This window comes from Rana temporaria, chromosome 8 (assembly GCF_905171775.1).
Source record: "Rana temporaria chromosome 8, aRanTem1.1, whole genome shotgun sequence".
Classification (NCBI taxonomy): Eukaryota; Metazoa; Chordata; class Amphibia; order Anura; family Ranidae; genus Rana; species Rana temporaria.
Genome location: NC_053496.1, coordinates 127,604,255 through 127,621,481, shown reverse-complemented (window position 1 = coordinate 127,621,481; position 17,227 = coordinate 127,604,255). Strand labels below are relative to the sequence as shown.

At 43.8% G+C, this 17,227-nt stretch overlaps 1 protein-coding gene across 1 annotated transcript in view; it reads right to left on the bottom strand.

The window, feature by feature from the left end:
- Window positions 1-396: 396 nt before the first annotated feature.
- The window catches only part of LOC120909060 (pulmonary surfactant-associated protein D-like), a 61,497-nt gene continuing 44,666 nt past the window's right edge, over window positions 397-17,227 (bottom strand). Inside the window, exons 5-6 of the mRNA XM_040320684.1 lie at window positions 14,688-14,768; window positions 397-1,133 (exon numbers count right to left, since the gene is read on the bottom strand). Of these exons, the coding sequence (XP_040176618.1) occupies window positions 748-1,133; window positions 14,688-14,768 (467 nt within the window). The 3' untranslated portion in view covers window positions 397-747. The remainder of the gene's footprint in view (window positions 1,134-14,687; window positions 14,769-17,227) is intronic.

Below are 17,227 nucleotides of genomic sequence, written 5' to 3'. Positions count from 1 at the left end.
GTGAGAAATGCACAAATGTGTAAGAGCAGAGGACTGTGAACTAATGGAGGCTGCGGGTGCAAGCCCATCATAACCACCAGGTCCCCTCCATGTCCTCAGGTAAAGTTGTACTGGTTCTGGAGTATCCCAAGGCTCACCCTTTCCCGATTCAAGTTCTTCAAACAATAACCCCCTCCCCCACTGATAACTGCTGTGTGCCTGGCTGATGTGCACCCAATAGGAAATAGAACCTGGGACAAACAGCGAGACTGGCTTGGGATCTGCGCTACATACTTTTATCTTTATATACTGTCGCTAGGTGAATCGAATTCAGTTCTGTTAATTACTGATAGGTAGAATACTGAAGGTGTTGAACCATATCTCTTAGAGTAACTTTATTGTCTTATTGATTGTTTGTACAACTGTACTTGTTAATCCTTTTTTTTTTTAGGCTATATTTAGCCTAATAAATCCTTTGAAATACCTCAAGGTGTGTCAGTAAGTGCTGGTTTAGTGAAATGTGTCATTTTCATGCATGCAGAGAAATCGCAAAACAATTCAGCGGATCCTTCAGGGGTAGTGCTACATACACTTTGATTTGTAAAAATCTTTGTATGGAAACTCTAAACATAAGTGGCTTTTATTTTTTTATCTTTCTTTTTATACAATTTCTTTAGAAAATGAACATGTAGAATTAAAGTTTTTTTATTTAATTATGGATATACAGCAAGAATAAAAAGTGCCATTCTGTCACAGCTTTAATCTGGTTTACTGAAACTCACAGATAACTAGGAGCTTCTGACTACATGGGATGTCATTCCATTTACCATCCCTATACATGTGCACACAGTCTTCAGTGTTAGCGTAGTTATCTGGCTGTCCTTGACCCCAGTTGGTAAAATTAAGATTTTCACCTGTAACGTACTTGAATGTCCCTTCTTCTTGTGAATCTGATATACCTATGTAAGCTAGGCTTGACCCTCCCTTAGTGTTCATTATCTCTTGTAAAACACTATTTTCTTCCTCATTTCTTGGGGTAGGCAAGCTTCCTCCAACTTCTTTACATATATTCTGGGCTGTGGCATAGTTTTCTTTCTGGCCGTTGGTCACAAATACTTTATCACCGACTTTTTTACCACCATCAAACAGCAGAACTGAAAGAATAAAAAATTAATTAAATGCATAACAGATATGGGGATCTAGACATTTGTAGAGTACAGTAACATAGAAAAAATTATTGCGCATACCCCAATACCTAACCAAACTAGCTGCGTCTCAAAGATGTCATACAACATCAGACAAACATGGAACAAAAGGGAGTCACGCTTCTAAAATTGTGAAAAGACACAAATTAAGTGTCAATAAAATAAGTGACAACCATTAAATGAATTAAAGTGGTAACATAAATGTTCATGGCACTATCGATATGACATGATTAACTCTAGTGCAGAAAAAAATATATATAGAAAAATAAAAATACAAAATATGAAAAAGAGCAAAAAGATTTAAACAGTCCCAAAGTATGTTAATGAAAACAGCAGTAGATCCCAAGGTGCAAAAAGAAATCCACAGGCGTAGTGATCAGTAAAGACAGGAGACCTCCACCCACGGGTAACACTGACTCTTACCGCAAGTCAAATTAAAATCAGCATAACACAGATATCCAATTTCCACTGCAGGGCTAGATTCAATCCTTTCCTCTCACAATTAAGTCTCAATGATGTATATCCCCACTCAGTAATGGCCCAGTGTGGAGTTCCAAAGCATATAAAGAAAACCAAGGAGAGCACAATAGCGTAATACTGTATGTAGGTATTTATTGTAAAAAACAGCAGATTGCGTACTTACATCAATCTCTTTAAAAATAAGCGTGTATCGGGCATAAAAACACAGCTGGCCGGACTGTGGAAAAGCATGCGTCCCGAACTTCCGGGTCCTCACACGTGCAAACACGGTGACGTCAGAGCGACTCCTCCCGACGTTTCGTCTCAACAAAGACGTGTTCACGGGGTAAGGAGACGCTCTGAATCACCGCGTAATATCGAAAAAGGGGCGGGGCTAGCCTCGGGAGGGATCCAATGGTAGCCGCATAGCCTCCATCTTGGTTCCTGGAAACCCGCAGTAAACACCCATGGTAATCACTGAACGGGGTAAGGGAAACATATAGCATTAAAATATGGCTAGACAATGTTTCCCTTACCCCGTTCAGTGATTACCATGGGTGTTTACTGCGGGTTTCCAGGAACCAAAATCACACTATTAAGATACTCTAAAGCCTCGTACACACGATCAGTCCATCCGATGAGAACAATCTGATGGACCGTTGTCATTGGTTAACCGATGAAGCTGACTGATGGTCCGTCGCGCCTACACACCATCGGTTAAATAACCGATCGTGTCAGAACGCAGTGACGTAAAACACAACAACGTGCTGAAAAAAATGAAGTTCAATGCTTCCAAGCATGCGTCGACTTGATTCTGAGCATGCGTGGATTTTTAACTGATGGTCGTGCCTACTAGCGATCGATTTCGACCTATTGGTTAGGAATCCATTGGTTAAAATTTAAAGAAAGTTAGCTTTTTTTAACCGATGGTTAAATAACCTATGGGGCCCACACACGATCGGTTTTGACCAATGAAAACGGTCCATCAGACCGTTGTCCTCTGGTTAACCTATCGTGTGTACAGTACGAGGCCTAACAGAAATACATTAGATGCTACCTCAGGTACAATTTGTAAATTGCATGTCGTACCTGAAGTCATACCGGTGTGACCAGGGGCTAAGAGTGTGTATTCCAAATTTCACAACTGGGGACCAGCATGAGGAAACATAATGTGTTGTGCACTTTTAATAATGAAGCACTACAATTTTACCCAACAATGAATGGTCAATACAGTATTTACCAATGCCTAAAAATTTAATAATTTCTACCTTCAAAAAGAAAGCTTTTTAAAATTAGGTTTTGCACATTTCATGTAGAGAAAAAAGGCACCATAAGACAACATGAAACTTCTTGCAGAGAAGACGATTGATCCTGGACAAACATTGTATGTTTTGTGCTACCATCACATGAAGCTTGTTGTTGCCCAAATACCATAAACCCAACAGAAAAAATCCTACGGAGCACAGGATAAACCCTGCTTTAACAAACATGTATGAGCTACTGTGATACGGCTGTGAAAAAAATCGGGTGTCTAGTGCTGATGGTGCCCAAACACCATAAGCACACATAAAAGTTCTTGCAGAGTACAGGATGGACCCGGTTTTATCAAACAGAGGAAAGATATTGTACTATGTTATGAAGCATTCACATGTGCAACTGTGCTATGGCCAGGCCCGGATTTACTCTTTGCCGCCCCAAGGCCGGGTCCTTCAATGCCGCCCCCCGCCTGCGCAGTACAGGGGGACATTATCCGGGGACTTTTTCGCCAACACACGAAGAAGGAGGGGGGGTTTGCTGCCGAATATGACATTGAGAGGCGGGGGGGTGCTGCCAGGGCCGCTGATAAGCCAGTACAACTGGCCCTGTTGTAGGGGGCCCCCGAGCCAGCAGGGGCCCGGATGGCAACCCCCTTTTTTTTTTTAGGGGTCCGAAGGTCCCCAGGGGCCCGGAGGCCCACAGGGTCCCAGATGACAACTCCCCTTTTTTTTATTTATTTTTTTATAAAAAATATAAATATATTTTTTTTAATATATTTTTTTATTTAAATTTTTATTAAAGGGACATTTTTTTTCTTAGGGGTACGGGGGTCCCCAGGGGCCCGGAGATCCCCAGGGCCCAGGATGAAAACACCCCTTTTTTTATAAAAAAAATAATAAATTTTTATATATTTTTTTTTTATTTTTTATATTTATATATATATATATATATATATATATATATATATATATATATATATATATATATATATATATATATATATATATATATATATATATATATATATATATATATATATATATATATATATAATTATTATTAAAGGTCCCTAGGGCCCCGGATGGCAATCCCCCTTTTTTTTATAAATTCTTTTTTTTTTTTTTTCATATTTTATTTCTTTTTTTTTCTTTTTATTCCTTATATATATATGTGTGTGTGTGTGTGTGTGTGTGTGTGTGTGTGTATATATATATATATATATATATATATATATATATATATATATTAAATGGCTCATGAGGTCTCCATGTGGCAAACCCCCCTTTTTTCTTTTTTTTATAAATGTTTTTTTTTTTTTTTAATTAAAGGGCCCAGAGGTCCCCAGGGCCCTGAATGGCAACCCCCCCCCCCCTTTTTTTTTATAAATGTTTACTTATTTATTTTATATATTTTTTTTTTATTTTTTCATTTTTATTAATAATTTGTAAAGGGCCCCCCTCCGCTTCTCAATTCGCGGCAGCCCCCCCTCCCGCTTCTCAATTTCAATTTCAGATGGCAGCCCCCCCCCCCCGGTTCTCTGCTCCAGGTGCCTACCAATGCCGCCAATCCCGTAACGTGCTGCAGAGACAGTTTCAAGGCGGGGCCAGGGGTGGAGCTGAAGGGGGCCCCGTCAAGTAGGCTGTACGGGGCCCCATGATTTCTATCAGCGGCCCTGGGTGCTGCTGCTGAAAATTGAGAAGCAGCCATCTCACCTCTTCTTCCCTCTGTTTTCTCTCCTCTCACCGTCCGTGACATGACAGGGGGGGACTCCGGAAATGAAAGTGAAAGTGTCCTCTCTTCTCAGCCACAGTGCTGCCCCTGCACCCCCTGCCACATCAATCAATCAATATACGCTTATTGCGATTTTTTTTTTTACCAAAAATATGTAGAAGAATCTAAACTGAGGATTTTTTTTTTTTTTTAATTGAGATATTTATTAAATCAAAAAAGTAAAAAATATTGTGTTTTTTTCAAAATTGACGATCTTCTGTTTATAGCGCAAAAAATAAAAACCACAGTTTAAACACGGGAAAAATGCGCCACTTTACAGGCATATTGTAGACACCCCCCAAGTACAAAATTTAAAGGAATATTTCACTTTTATTGTTTCACTTTAAGCATTATTAAAATCACTGCTCCCAAAAAAACGTGTGTTTTTAAAACTTTTTATGATAATAACTTGCATATTAACCTTTAAAATTAACACTTTTGATTTTTCACATTCATGTCCCATAGACTTTAACGGTGTTCGCTTGTTCGAACAAATTTTTTGCCTGTTCACATGTTCTGCTGTGAACCGAACCGGGGGGGGGGGGGGGGGTGTTCGGCTAGCCATTACTAGTAAAAAGATTATAATAATAAAAATGCCATAAAATGCTATAAATCTATTCCCCATTTTGTAGACGCTATACATTTTGCACAAACCAATCAATATACGCTTATTGCCATTTTTTTACCAAAAATATGTAAAATGATACATATCGGCCTAAATTGATAAATAAATTAGTTTTAAAATAAATAAATGTGGGATATTTATTATAGTAAAAAATATTGTTTTTTTTTTTTAAATTGTCACTCTATTTTTGTTTATAGCGCAAAAAATAAAAACCACAGAGGTAATTAAATACCACAAGAAAAAGCTCTATTTGTGGGAAAAAAAGGATGTCAATTTTGTTAGGTACAATATCGCACGACAGCGCAATTGTCAGTTAAAGCGACGCAGTGCCAAATCGCAAAAAATACTCTGATCATTAAGGGGGTAAAACCTTCTGTGCTGAATTGGTTAATATTACTTTACCGTCCCTTGCATATGATTTGGTATTCAGAGAACAAAACCTTCACCTTACTAAGTTAAGTGAACAGTAACTTTAACCTCTTATTCACCGCCCGCCGTCAAATGACGGCGGGAGGCAGGCCCTATTGTTCTGGGTGGTGTCATATGACGTTGCGCCCTTAAAACCACTGGGTGCCGCGCGCGCCGCCGCGATCGCCGCCGGGCACCCGTGATTGCCCAGTAACTGAGCAGGAACGTGGATCTGTGTGTGCAAACACACAGATCCACATCCTGTCAGGGAGAGGGGACCGATGGTGTGTCCCTTGTACATAGGGACAACCGTCGATCACCTCCCCCAGTTACTCCCCTCCCCCCACAGTAAGAATCACTCCCTAGGGAATACATTAACCCCTTGATCACCCCCTAGTGTTAACCACTTCCCTGCCAGTCACATTTATACAGTAATCAATGCATTTTTATAGCAGGGATCGCTGTATCAATGTGAATGGTCCCAAAAATGTATTAAAAGTGTCCGATGTGTCCGCCGCAATATTGCAGTCACGATAAAAATCGCTGATTGCCGCCATTACTAGTAAAAAAATAAAAAATAAAAATGCTATAAATCTATCCTCTATTTTGTAGACCCTAATAGCCAGATTCAGAAAGACTTACGCCGACGTATCTACAGATACGCCGCGTAAGTGTAAATATGCGTTGTCATATCTATGCGCCGTACCCACAGAACTAGATATGCCTGAAAATAGGCTTCCTCCGACGAAACATAACTTTCCTACACCGGCGTAGCGTGGGCACATATTTATGCAAATGAGGGAGATACAGCGATTTACGAATGTACGTGCGCCCGACGCAGGCTACGCGCGGTGCACGTAAGTCGTACGTCCGGCCTAAAGTTATTCCATCAAAAAGCTGGTTTATCTCTGCACCAGACTTGCACAGGTGGAGAGTAGCTACAGCAGCCCCGTTACGGACGATCTGAGCAACCCCACTTGCAGGACAACACATCTGTGTGCCAACATGCCAGGGGCAGCCGTGGTCCTTGCACCACTAATGTGTCCACCGGCACGTAGGAGGGCACGGGAGAGGATATACCGCATGCGCATGAACGTCTTTGGCATGGGGGAATCGGAGGTGTACCGCATCTTCAGATTCAGCCCTGATGCCATCCTGGAATTGGCCACAACCCTGCATGATGACATCACCAGCAAGACACATCGCGCACATGCAGTGCAGCCACTGGTCAAGGTACTGGCAACACTCCATTTCCTAGCAAGTGGATCTTTTCAGCGTACAAGTGGAGTAGTGGCTGGGATGTCACAATCCACCATGAGCAGATGTGTGCACCAGGTTGTCCCCGCAATCCTCACATGCATGTCCCACCACATCATCAGACCCACCCATGAGCATCTGCGGCAGAAGGCAATGCAGGATTTCTACATAATTGCAGGATTCCCACGCACTGTGGGGGCCATTGATTGCACACATGTGGCACTAAGGCCCCCCTGTGCCACAGAGCACATATACCGCAATCGGAAGCATTGGCATTCCATCAACGTACAGGTGATAGCCGATGCCCAATGCCTCATATGGCACGTCCGTGCCAAACACCCCGGGGCCAGCCACGACAGCTACATATACCGTCAAAGCAACATCCCAACAGAATTTGAACAGAACGTGTACAGGGACAGCTGGCTGGTTGGTGAGTGACATGGGAGTTGGGCATGACTGTCCGACCCCATGATGCAGACATCACGAGGGGCACATGCACGACTAACATCCTCCTGTCTTTTCCCTTCCAGGTGACTCTGCATATGCACTTGGGCCCCATCTCCTGACTCCATTCCGGAATCCCCAAACCAGAGGAGAGAGAAACTACAATGCTGCAAACATACGTACCCGTGCAGTGGTGGAGCGCACATTTGGCCTCCTGAAGTCCCGTTTCCGATGCCTGGATAAGTCCGGGGGGACCCTGTTGTATTCCCCAAACTTTGTGTGCCAGATCATCGGTGCATGTTGCGTGCTGCACAACTACGCCATGAGAAAGGGCCTGGAGATTGACATATGTCATGACCTGACCCCCGAACCAGACAGTCCCCCCCCCCCCCTAACCGAGGCTACCCCGTCTGCTGAGGGAAGAGCAGTCAGATGTCTCGTGGTAGGCATCTTTGGACGTTAAACACACACATTCATCATGGCACATGGACAATGCATGCATGCACACCACTGTGGCCCCTAGCTCACACACACCACATCCACTTCACATTGGATTAGCCCAAGTCCACCATGCAGGACATGGGAGCAGCACACCGCGCCAAGGCCCCAATGGTGTCGCTGTCCATTCATACCACATTCACACACCAGTCACACCAAAATAAAAAAGCTCATGACCTGAGCATATACATAAAATCAAAAAGCTCATGACCTGAGCATAAAAAAAAAAATCATATCCTGAGCACAACCAAAAAAAACGGCACTCATTTGCCCTGACATGGGCTGTGCCTCGTGCCACGGCTCTGGCTCCTCAGCTGCCTGGGGGGAGCCTTGGGGCATCTGAAGGTGGCTCTTCCCCAGGTCTGCCACTCCTGGCAGGTGATAGCTGCCTGCCCTCCAAGGCCACGGCAATGCGGCTGAGGAACAGTTTGGTCTGGGCCTGCATCCTCAGCTGGCGGGTGAGGTTGTGCCGCTGGTTGCGCTGCCTCTGTCTCCCCTCCTTCTGGATGGCAGCTGTGTTGGCCTGGACCGCCACAGTCAGGGTCTGAACCTCTGACACCAGGTTTGCAGTGGTGGCCTGCAGCTCCCCCAGGCAGGTGACCACTGCAGCACAATTGCCGCTGACATCCTGCAGGCCATCTGCAATGTGTGCCTGAGGAGGCCAGGCTATCAGCCACCCTGTGCAGATCCCCGGCTATTTCCCCCATATGCCGGGTCTGCCGGGCCTGGTCCCTTGCAATCTGGTCCTGCAGGGAATCCGGAACACCCCTGGTCTTCCTCGTTGCCTTCCTGGGGGCAGAAGAGGTTTGGGACCGGCTGTAGGGTGAGGCCCTTGAGGGGCTTCCCCTGCTGGGGGCTGAGCCAGCGGGGCTTCCCCTGATGGGGGGAGATGTGAGAGGGACCAGGCAAATCAGAGGCCTCCTCTATATAAAGGCAACCCTGATCAAGGGTCACCGTCTCCTCCTCAACCATCTCGAGAGGAGAGGTGTGGGCAGTCCCCTCCACCGCTTGATCTTGGCTTCCTAGGGGGTCAGGCTGAGGATGTTCCGGGGAAGATGGCATGGGATGGCCACCGGCAGCAGATGGCCCGGCTCCCTCCTGCACATCTGTGGATGACACAAAGCAGTCACATGTTGGTGGACCCACACACTTAACACATGTTCCCTTCCACCCCCTCACATGCTACACACCGGATAGGGGAGAAAAAGCACTCACCTGTCCTTGAGGCCTGATCAAGGGAATCAAAGCCCTCCAGGCCCTCCAACTGCTCCCTCTCCAGACACCGGGCAATCACCTCCTCCTCTGGGGTCAGGCTCAACGCACATGGTGGTCCGCCCCCCGTGCCGCTCTGGTGCCTCTTGATGGCGGCCACCTTATCCCGAACCTGGCGCCTCAGGTCATTATTTTTTTTCGAAATTTCCTTGCGGTCCGGCACTCATTGCCAAGGGCACTGACATCAGTCTCCAGGATGACCTGTTTCCTGGCCCGGCTGGTGTCGCGACTCTGGGCACCATGGAGGAAGATGTCAAACTTTTCAATGGCAGAGACGAGGACTGCCTTCTCCTCTGGCGAGAAGTTCTTTTTCCTCCTGTCCTTATCAGAATCTGCAGCAGCCATTGCACAGCAAAAGTACCTTGCTCAGGGGGGGAAAAAAAGCAGGATGTACTTTTGCGTCGGACGGGCGCATGTCTGGGCATATTTATGCGCTCGGCGTAAGCCGCTGGGCCGGCGTATCCCAGGAAGTTGTGTCGGCGTAGTTGTGTGCGCACAGGGAAGCGATCATACGTCCATGCTCCGTTGATGATACGCCGGGCGTAAGCCACTGCTCCACGCTCAGGCCATCATTAGCATAAGGTCACACTTACGCCGGCTTACGCCTTCAAATTTACGTTACGCCGGCGCAACGTTGGGAGCAAGTGCTTTGTGAATACTGTACTTGCCTCTCTAGGTTACATCGGCGTAGCGCATATGAGCTGTGCTACGCTGGCACAAAGATGTGCCGATCTACCTGAATCTGGCTATATAACTTTTGCGCAAACCAATCAATATACGCTTATTGCGTTTTGTTTTTTTACCAAAAATATGCAGAAGAATATGTATTGGCCTAAACTGAGAGAAAATTTGTTAAAAAAATGTATATTTATTATAGCAAAAAGTAAAAAATATTGGGGCAGATTCATCAAGGGGATATGACGGCGGATCTCCTGATCCGCCGTCGTATCTCTGAGTCCAGCCGGTCGGATCTATGCGACTGATTCATAAGAATCAGTTCCGCATAGATCTCTCTTAGATCCGACTGGTGTAAGTGACTTACACCAGTCGGATCTTAGGCTGCAATCTACCGCCAGCCGCTAGGTGTCGTCGCAGTTTTCTACGCGTCGGATATGCAAATAAGGAGAACCGCCGATTCAAGACCGAACGCCCGCCCGTCGCTTTTTTTTTTTTTTTACGTCGTTTGCATTCGGCTTTTTCTGGCGGATAGTTACCCCTGCTATATGAGGAATAGCTAATGTTAAGTATGGCCGTCGTTCCCGTGCCGAGATTCAAATTTTTACGTTGTTTGCGTAAGTCGATCGGGAATACGGATGGCCGGAATTTACGTAGCCGTCAAACATTGACGTCCTAGCGACGTCATTTGGAGCATGTGCACTGGCAAATTTCGCCGGCGACGCATGCGCAGTTAAATCGGCGCGGGAACGCGCCTGATTTCAATTGTACACTCCCCCTAGCCACGGAATTTGAATTCCGCCGGGGGAGTTACGATCCGACGGTGCAATTTTCGAGGTAAGTGCTTGGTGAATCATGCACTAGCCTCGCTAAATTGGACCGGCGGATCGTAAATCAGATATATTACGCGGATCTAAAGATCCGCTAATCTATCTGAATCTGGCCCAGTGTGTTTATTTTCAAACTTGTCCCTCTTCTTTTGTTTATAGTGCAAGAAATAAAAATTTCATTTGGGTATAGTGTTGTATGACCGCGCAATTGTCATTCAAAGTGTGACAGCGCTGAAAGCTGAAAAATGGCCTGGGCAGGAAGGGGGTGAAAGTGCCCAGTAGGCAAGTATCAGGGGAAGCCCACGCAGGCATCCGAGTACTGGTTAACAGGTCAATGGGCTGCACTAACGGAAACAGGCACCAAGATAGTGAAAAATATATGTTTTATTAAAGTTTAAGCACACGTGAAAAACAATCATAGAAAACCCCCAAGATGAGCAAGCATGACACAGCAAACCCAAAAACCACCAAGCAGGTAATGCAGGGATAAGACACAAGCAAGTCCAAGGTTCAAGCCAGGGGTCAAGGATAGGAGAGAGCAGCAAAGTCCAAAAGTACAAGCCGGGGTCAATAAACGACAAGGGGGGAACCAGAGTCCAGGGCAGGGAGTGAATCAGTAACAGATTGGCAACAGCTAACAGATCAGGCAGGGAACAGGCTGACAAGCAAAATACTCAAGCCCTGAACTCCAGTTTAGGGCGGGCTTAAATACCTGTGCAAATACACATTGGGAGACACCTGCTGGTGGCCACCAGAACTGCACCCCTGTTACTGGAGGGAACAGTGCCACCAGCAGGTGACCAGAGTCATGACACAGATCATGACAGCAAGTGGTTAAAGTGGTTGTGAAACCCTTACAAACCACTTTTTTGTACAGGTAAGCCTATAATAATAAAAAATTAATTTGGGTATAGTGTTGTATGACCACGCAATTGTCATTCAAAGTGTGACAGCGCTGAAAGCTGAAAAATGGCCTGGGCAGGAAGGGGGTGAAAGTGCCCAGTAGGCAAGTGGTTAAAGTGGTTGTGAAACCCTTACAAACCACTTTTTTGTACAGGTAAGCCTATAATAAGGCTTACCTGTAGCTACCCTGGATATCTCCTAAACCTGCATGTTCTCCTGTATCTGCATATGCCGTTCAGTTAGACTTCAGTTAGACTGTGCCGTTACGGGCAGCTCCCGCGCAAGCGCAGGAATGACGTCATCGCGGCTCTGGCCAATCACAGTGGAAACGATGTCCCCAGCTGGAGTGGTGAATGAGGACCACTGTGGGGGCTTCGATCTGAGGTAAGTAATACACAATGAGCTAGTATGCTGTGCATACTAGCTCATTATGCCTTTGTCTTGCAGGTTTTTGTTTTCTTTTTTTTTTTTTTTAGGGTTTACAACCACTTTAAGTTAACAGTCTCTACTTCCACTAGTAAATCAACACCCTAAAGATGTAACATTTAGACCACAGTGCAATAGTATTCAGAATCTATGTAAGGTCCTTAGTTAAAGTCCCTGATGAAGTCACGTGATGTGACGATACGTAGGGATTGGAGCACCGGGTACAGACTAAGTCTGAAGTTTTAATACGAGTTCGGCGCTCGTGGATGTTTTACTCTACTTCACTACGTTAATGTGAGTTTTTTATTAAATTTATCCATTATATGGAGTCACGCTTTGGTCTCTCTTTCGCTCTTCTTAATGCTCCCATGATACATTGAGCCTTGCCATTTGGATGTATGAGGATCAGATCTTATTTTCACCGGTATTCCTGACACTCTGAGGGGGATACGAGTTTGGCACTCGTGGATTTATGCCCGCTGTCCTTTCGTTCATGTGAGTGCATTTTCTCCAATTCTTACCCGTTTGAGGTACCTCACAGTGTCACGCTATATGCATTGCATATATCTTCTCTTTTCCATGACACACACTGGCCGCTGAGAGCTGTCTCAGGGGTCAGCCCACTCATCCATCTGCGATTAGTATCTCTGTTAGCTGTTTGGACAAACAGCCGTGAGGTGAGCTGCAAGGCAAGCACATTCAGAGGTGTCATCACTGAAGATTCCTTTTCCTGCACGTTGCATTTTTTGGTGGAGGTGTTTCATCTAGACACTGTTCCATGGAGGATTATTGGACTTTTAGATCTGATCTTTATTTATGGACAGGACTTTATCACTTGATTTTTGGATAGTTTTGCACCTTTCTTATATATATATATATATATATATATATGTTTCACTTATTTTATGCCAGTTTTTGTGTTTGTATTAGCAATTGTACTATGTATTTTCACTGCTAAACCGTCACAGGATTATAGGTGTTTGTTCACCTTCATCTGAATTGTTTATTTTAGTATCATCAGATACCTTTTTTTTTTCACTGCTGAGTTCACCCACGATCCCTCCCACCTCTCACTTCCCCTTTTCCATTCCCTTCCCCACAGCGCAGCTACCATACTTTACATTATTAACACCCTAAAGATGTAAAATTTAGACCACAGTGCAATAGTATTCAGAATCTATGTAAGGTCCTTAGTTAAAGTGGATGTAAACCCTTCCATATACCCAGTGAAGTGAACAGCCTCAGATGATACACTGAAATAAAACAAATCTCCCTACATAAGTATTTAATGTATATCTGCTGTCTTCAGCTTTCTACAATCTTTAGAAAGTGCACATCGTGTTAGAAATCTTGTTTCCTCTTACAGTAGTGGGTGTGGAGTCTGGGTTACACTGTGTGTGAGTTGATTGGTGGAAAGACACCCCCCCCCTTCAACATAGGCAGGAGGAATGAAGATACTTGCAGAGCTGCAATCTGAATAGACAAGTGCTCTGCTAATTTACCTCTAAGCTCCCTCCCCGACGCAAATTTTCAGCTGCTTTTATCTCATGTATCGGAGACCTTGTCAAAAGTCATCATGCTGATAACAGGAATGGAGCAGCAGAAAGACACGACACTTAGAGCTTTGAGAGATAAGTGAACACTACAGATACAGTATATGTGCCCAGTTCAAATTTCATGAATGGGGTTTACAACCACTTAAAATTTACGAAATGTAAAGTATGAATAGAATACAGAAACTTATGCCCCATACATACGATCGGTTTTCCCGTTGGAAAAAGTCAGATGAGAGCTTTTGGTCGGGAATCCCGACCATGTGTATGCTCCATCAGACTTTTTCCAATGGAAAAACTGCTGGAAAAATATAGAGTAGGCTCTTTTTTTTTTTCCGTCAGGAAAAAATCTGATCGGAATTTCCTATTGTGTTTACAAATTCTGACGCGCAAAATTCTGACGCATGCTCGGAAACAAATCGACACATGCTCAGAAGCATAGAACTTCATTTTCTTGGCTCATCATAGTCTTTTAGACCTCGTACACATGATAGGTTAACCAGAGGACAACGGTCTGAGGGACCGTTTTTATCAGTCCAAACCGATCGTGTGTAGGCCCCATAGGTTATTTAACCTTAGGTTAAAAAATAGACAACTTGATTTAAAATTTAACCTATGGATTGGTAACCGATAGGTCAAAACCCATCGTTAGTATGCAAAACCATCGGTTAAAAACCCGCTCATGCCCAGAATCAAGTCGACGCATGCTTGGAAGCATTGAACTTTGTTTTTTTTCAGCATGTCGTTGTGTTTTACGTCACCGCGTTCTGACACGATTAGTTTTTTAACTGATGGTGTGTACGCACGACGGACCATCAGTCAACTTCATAGGTTAACCTAGGACAATGGTCCTTCAGACCGTTGTTCTCTGGTTAACCTATCGTGTGTACAAGGCCTAACGTCACCGTGTTCTTGGCAGTCAAAAGTTCAGACGGGAAAACCGCTCATGTGTACAGGGCAAAAAAGGCGTCAACGTGTACCAACATTGCTCCACAATGCAAATATCTACTTGGGGGGCCTACCTCAAGCTTCATACATTTTATTCATTCCATCAATCTAATGAATGGTTCACTTTAGGGACTGATTTAAAAAGCACATCCTCATGTCTGTCAGTATTCAACATTACCACTTTTTATCCAGGACCATTTCTTCTCTAAGGAAGCGATTTGACTTTCCAAAGCCATCGTTTTCTTGATGCTCTCCACATCTATGAAGACAATGTTTATTAATTTCAGCTGAAATACATACTGTAGACTGCAAATTATGTTACATATCTGCAGAAAAAGTTCTATTTATCTCTACATCAGGTTAAAAATAGTTATATTTTGAGTTAAAGTGTATCTACAGTATAACAAAAAGCTTTTCTTGATGTTTTGGATAGAGTGGGGATGGATAAGAACTCCTATCAGGGTTAAGCTTGAAGCTTCAAGGGTTTTTCAACTTTTGCAGTCCAATTTGAGATAACCCTACTATATGTTTGCTATGTGTTCCCATTCACACAGCATGCATTAAAAAACAAAAAAACAAACAAACAAACAAAGGAATAAAACATATTTCTTACCATTTAGATCAGTGGTCTCAAAGTACCGGCCCGCGGACCAGTTATAAATGGCCCGCAGGCAGGGTGGAAGTGAGGGGAGCTGGCGCCATCTGGTGGAGAGCCGTTGGTATTACAAGTTATTACCACCAGATGTGAGCTGGCGCCATCTGGTGGTGGCCGTTGGTATTACAAGTTAAGCATTACAAGTTAAACAGCAATTCTAATGTCATTTTACACTATTTTCACTGCCATATTCTTCCCTCTAATTAGAACCCCCAAACATTATATATATTTTTTATCCTAACACCCTAGAGAATAAAATAGCGATCGTTGCAATACTTTCTGTTACGCCGTATTTTCGCAGCGGTCTTACAAGCGCACTTTTTTGGGAAAAAATTACACTTTTTTTAATTAAAAAATAAGACAACAGTAAAGTTATCCCCATTTTTTTTAATATTATGAAAGATAATGTTACGCCGAGTAAATTCATACCCCAACATGTCACGCTTCAAAATTGTGTCCGCTTGTGGAATGCCGACAAACTTTTTTACCCTTTAAAATCTTCATAGGCGACGTTTAAAAAAATCTACAGGTTGCATGTTTTAAGTTAGGAGCTAGAATTATTGCTCTCACTCTACCAATCACGGCGATACCTCACATGTGTGGTTTGAACACCGTTTACATATGCGGGCGCTGCTCACGTATGTGTTCGCTTCTGCGCGCAAGCTCGTCGGGACGGGGTGCGTTTTCTGGCTCCTAACTTTTTTAGCTGGCTCCTAGATTCCAAGCAAATTTGTCAAACCCTGACTTACACCAGTGCTGGTGGTAATAATGCGCTCGCTGACACCAGTGCTGGTGGTAATAATGCGCTCGCTGACACCAGTGCTGGGGGTTAATAATGTGTTCGCTGACACCAGTACTGTTGTTTTTGAAGTTTGAAAGTTTGCATGCGGCCCCCCATGGCATATGAAAACTTGTCTTGTGGCCCTCAGGTAATTTGAGTTTGAGACCCCTGATTTAGATGATTCTGAGGATATATGGCTGACTGAATTTTTCAACTAGCTTAGCACAAACTGTCCTAATAGATGAGCTGAAGACTGACCACTTCTCATTAACATAACGGAGAAGCTTACTCCCTAAACTGTTAACCCTTTTGTTAAAGTGATTGTAAACCTACAGATTTTGTTTTTAAAATAAAAAACATGTCATACGTACCTGCTCTATACAGGTAACTGCTCACAGCTGTAATGTATTGCTGGATCCTGGCAATATACATACAAATCATTGGGAAAAAACGGGCGTGAGTCCCCCCCCCCCCCCAGTCCATTACCAGGTCCTTTGGATCTGGTATGGATATTAAGGGGAATTCTTTGCCAAAAATTAAAAATAAATGGCATGGGGGTCCCCCTTAAATCCATACCAGACCCTTATCTAACAAGAGAGCGCCCCCCCTCCTGAACCATACCAAGCCACATGCTCTCAACATGGGGTGGGTGCTTTGGGGTCTACGCACACAGCTTTGAACTTCTTGATGCACACAGCATCTATCTTCACACAGAGACTCTAGCAGAAGCTGCTCCAACTCCACCTTCCTCTCCCCAGCCCTTCATTATATGGGCTGTGTGCACCTGGGTACACACCATGCAGGCTGTCTATAAGATTTGGAGAAAATTGCCAGAGCAGTTTTCTCTGTTTCAAATCTATGCTCTGCAGCTCTGCAATCTGGCTATATGCAGAGCGTGTGTCTATTTCAACAACATTTCCATAGGGACAGAGCCTCGCTCTGCCACACTGTGTAAACAAACCCATTAACAAATAAATAAATAAAAATGCCATTTGTGATTTGGGTTTATAGTGAAAATGCATAATGTGTAGGGGATGAAAATGAAAGTGAAAATTGAGCAGTGAAAAAACGACTAGTGAATTTTGTTCGCTTCCAGGAACTAATACAAATTATTGTGTGATGTGTATTTATATAGATGACCAGTTACCACCTAAAATACATCAAAATATTGAAAACATTAAAAATATTTCTAGTGTGATGTAATAAAGAGTGGAATAAAAGTAAAAGGAGTAAATGAGATGTGTGAATAAATGTTATTTATATTTTATATATTTTAGTTGTT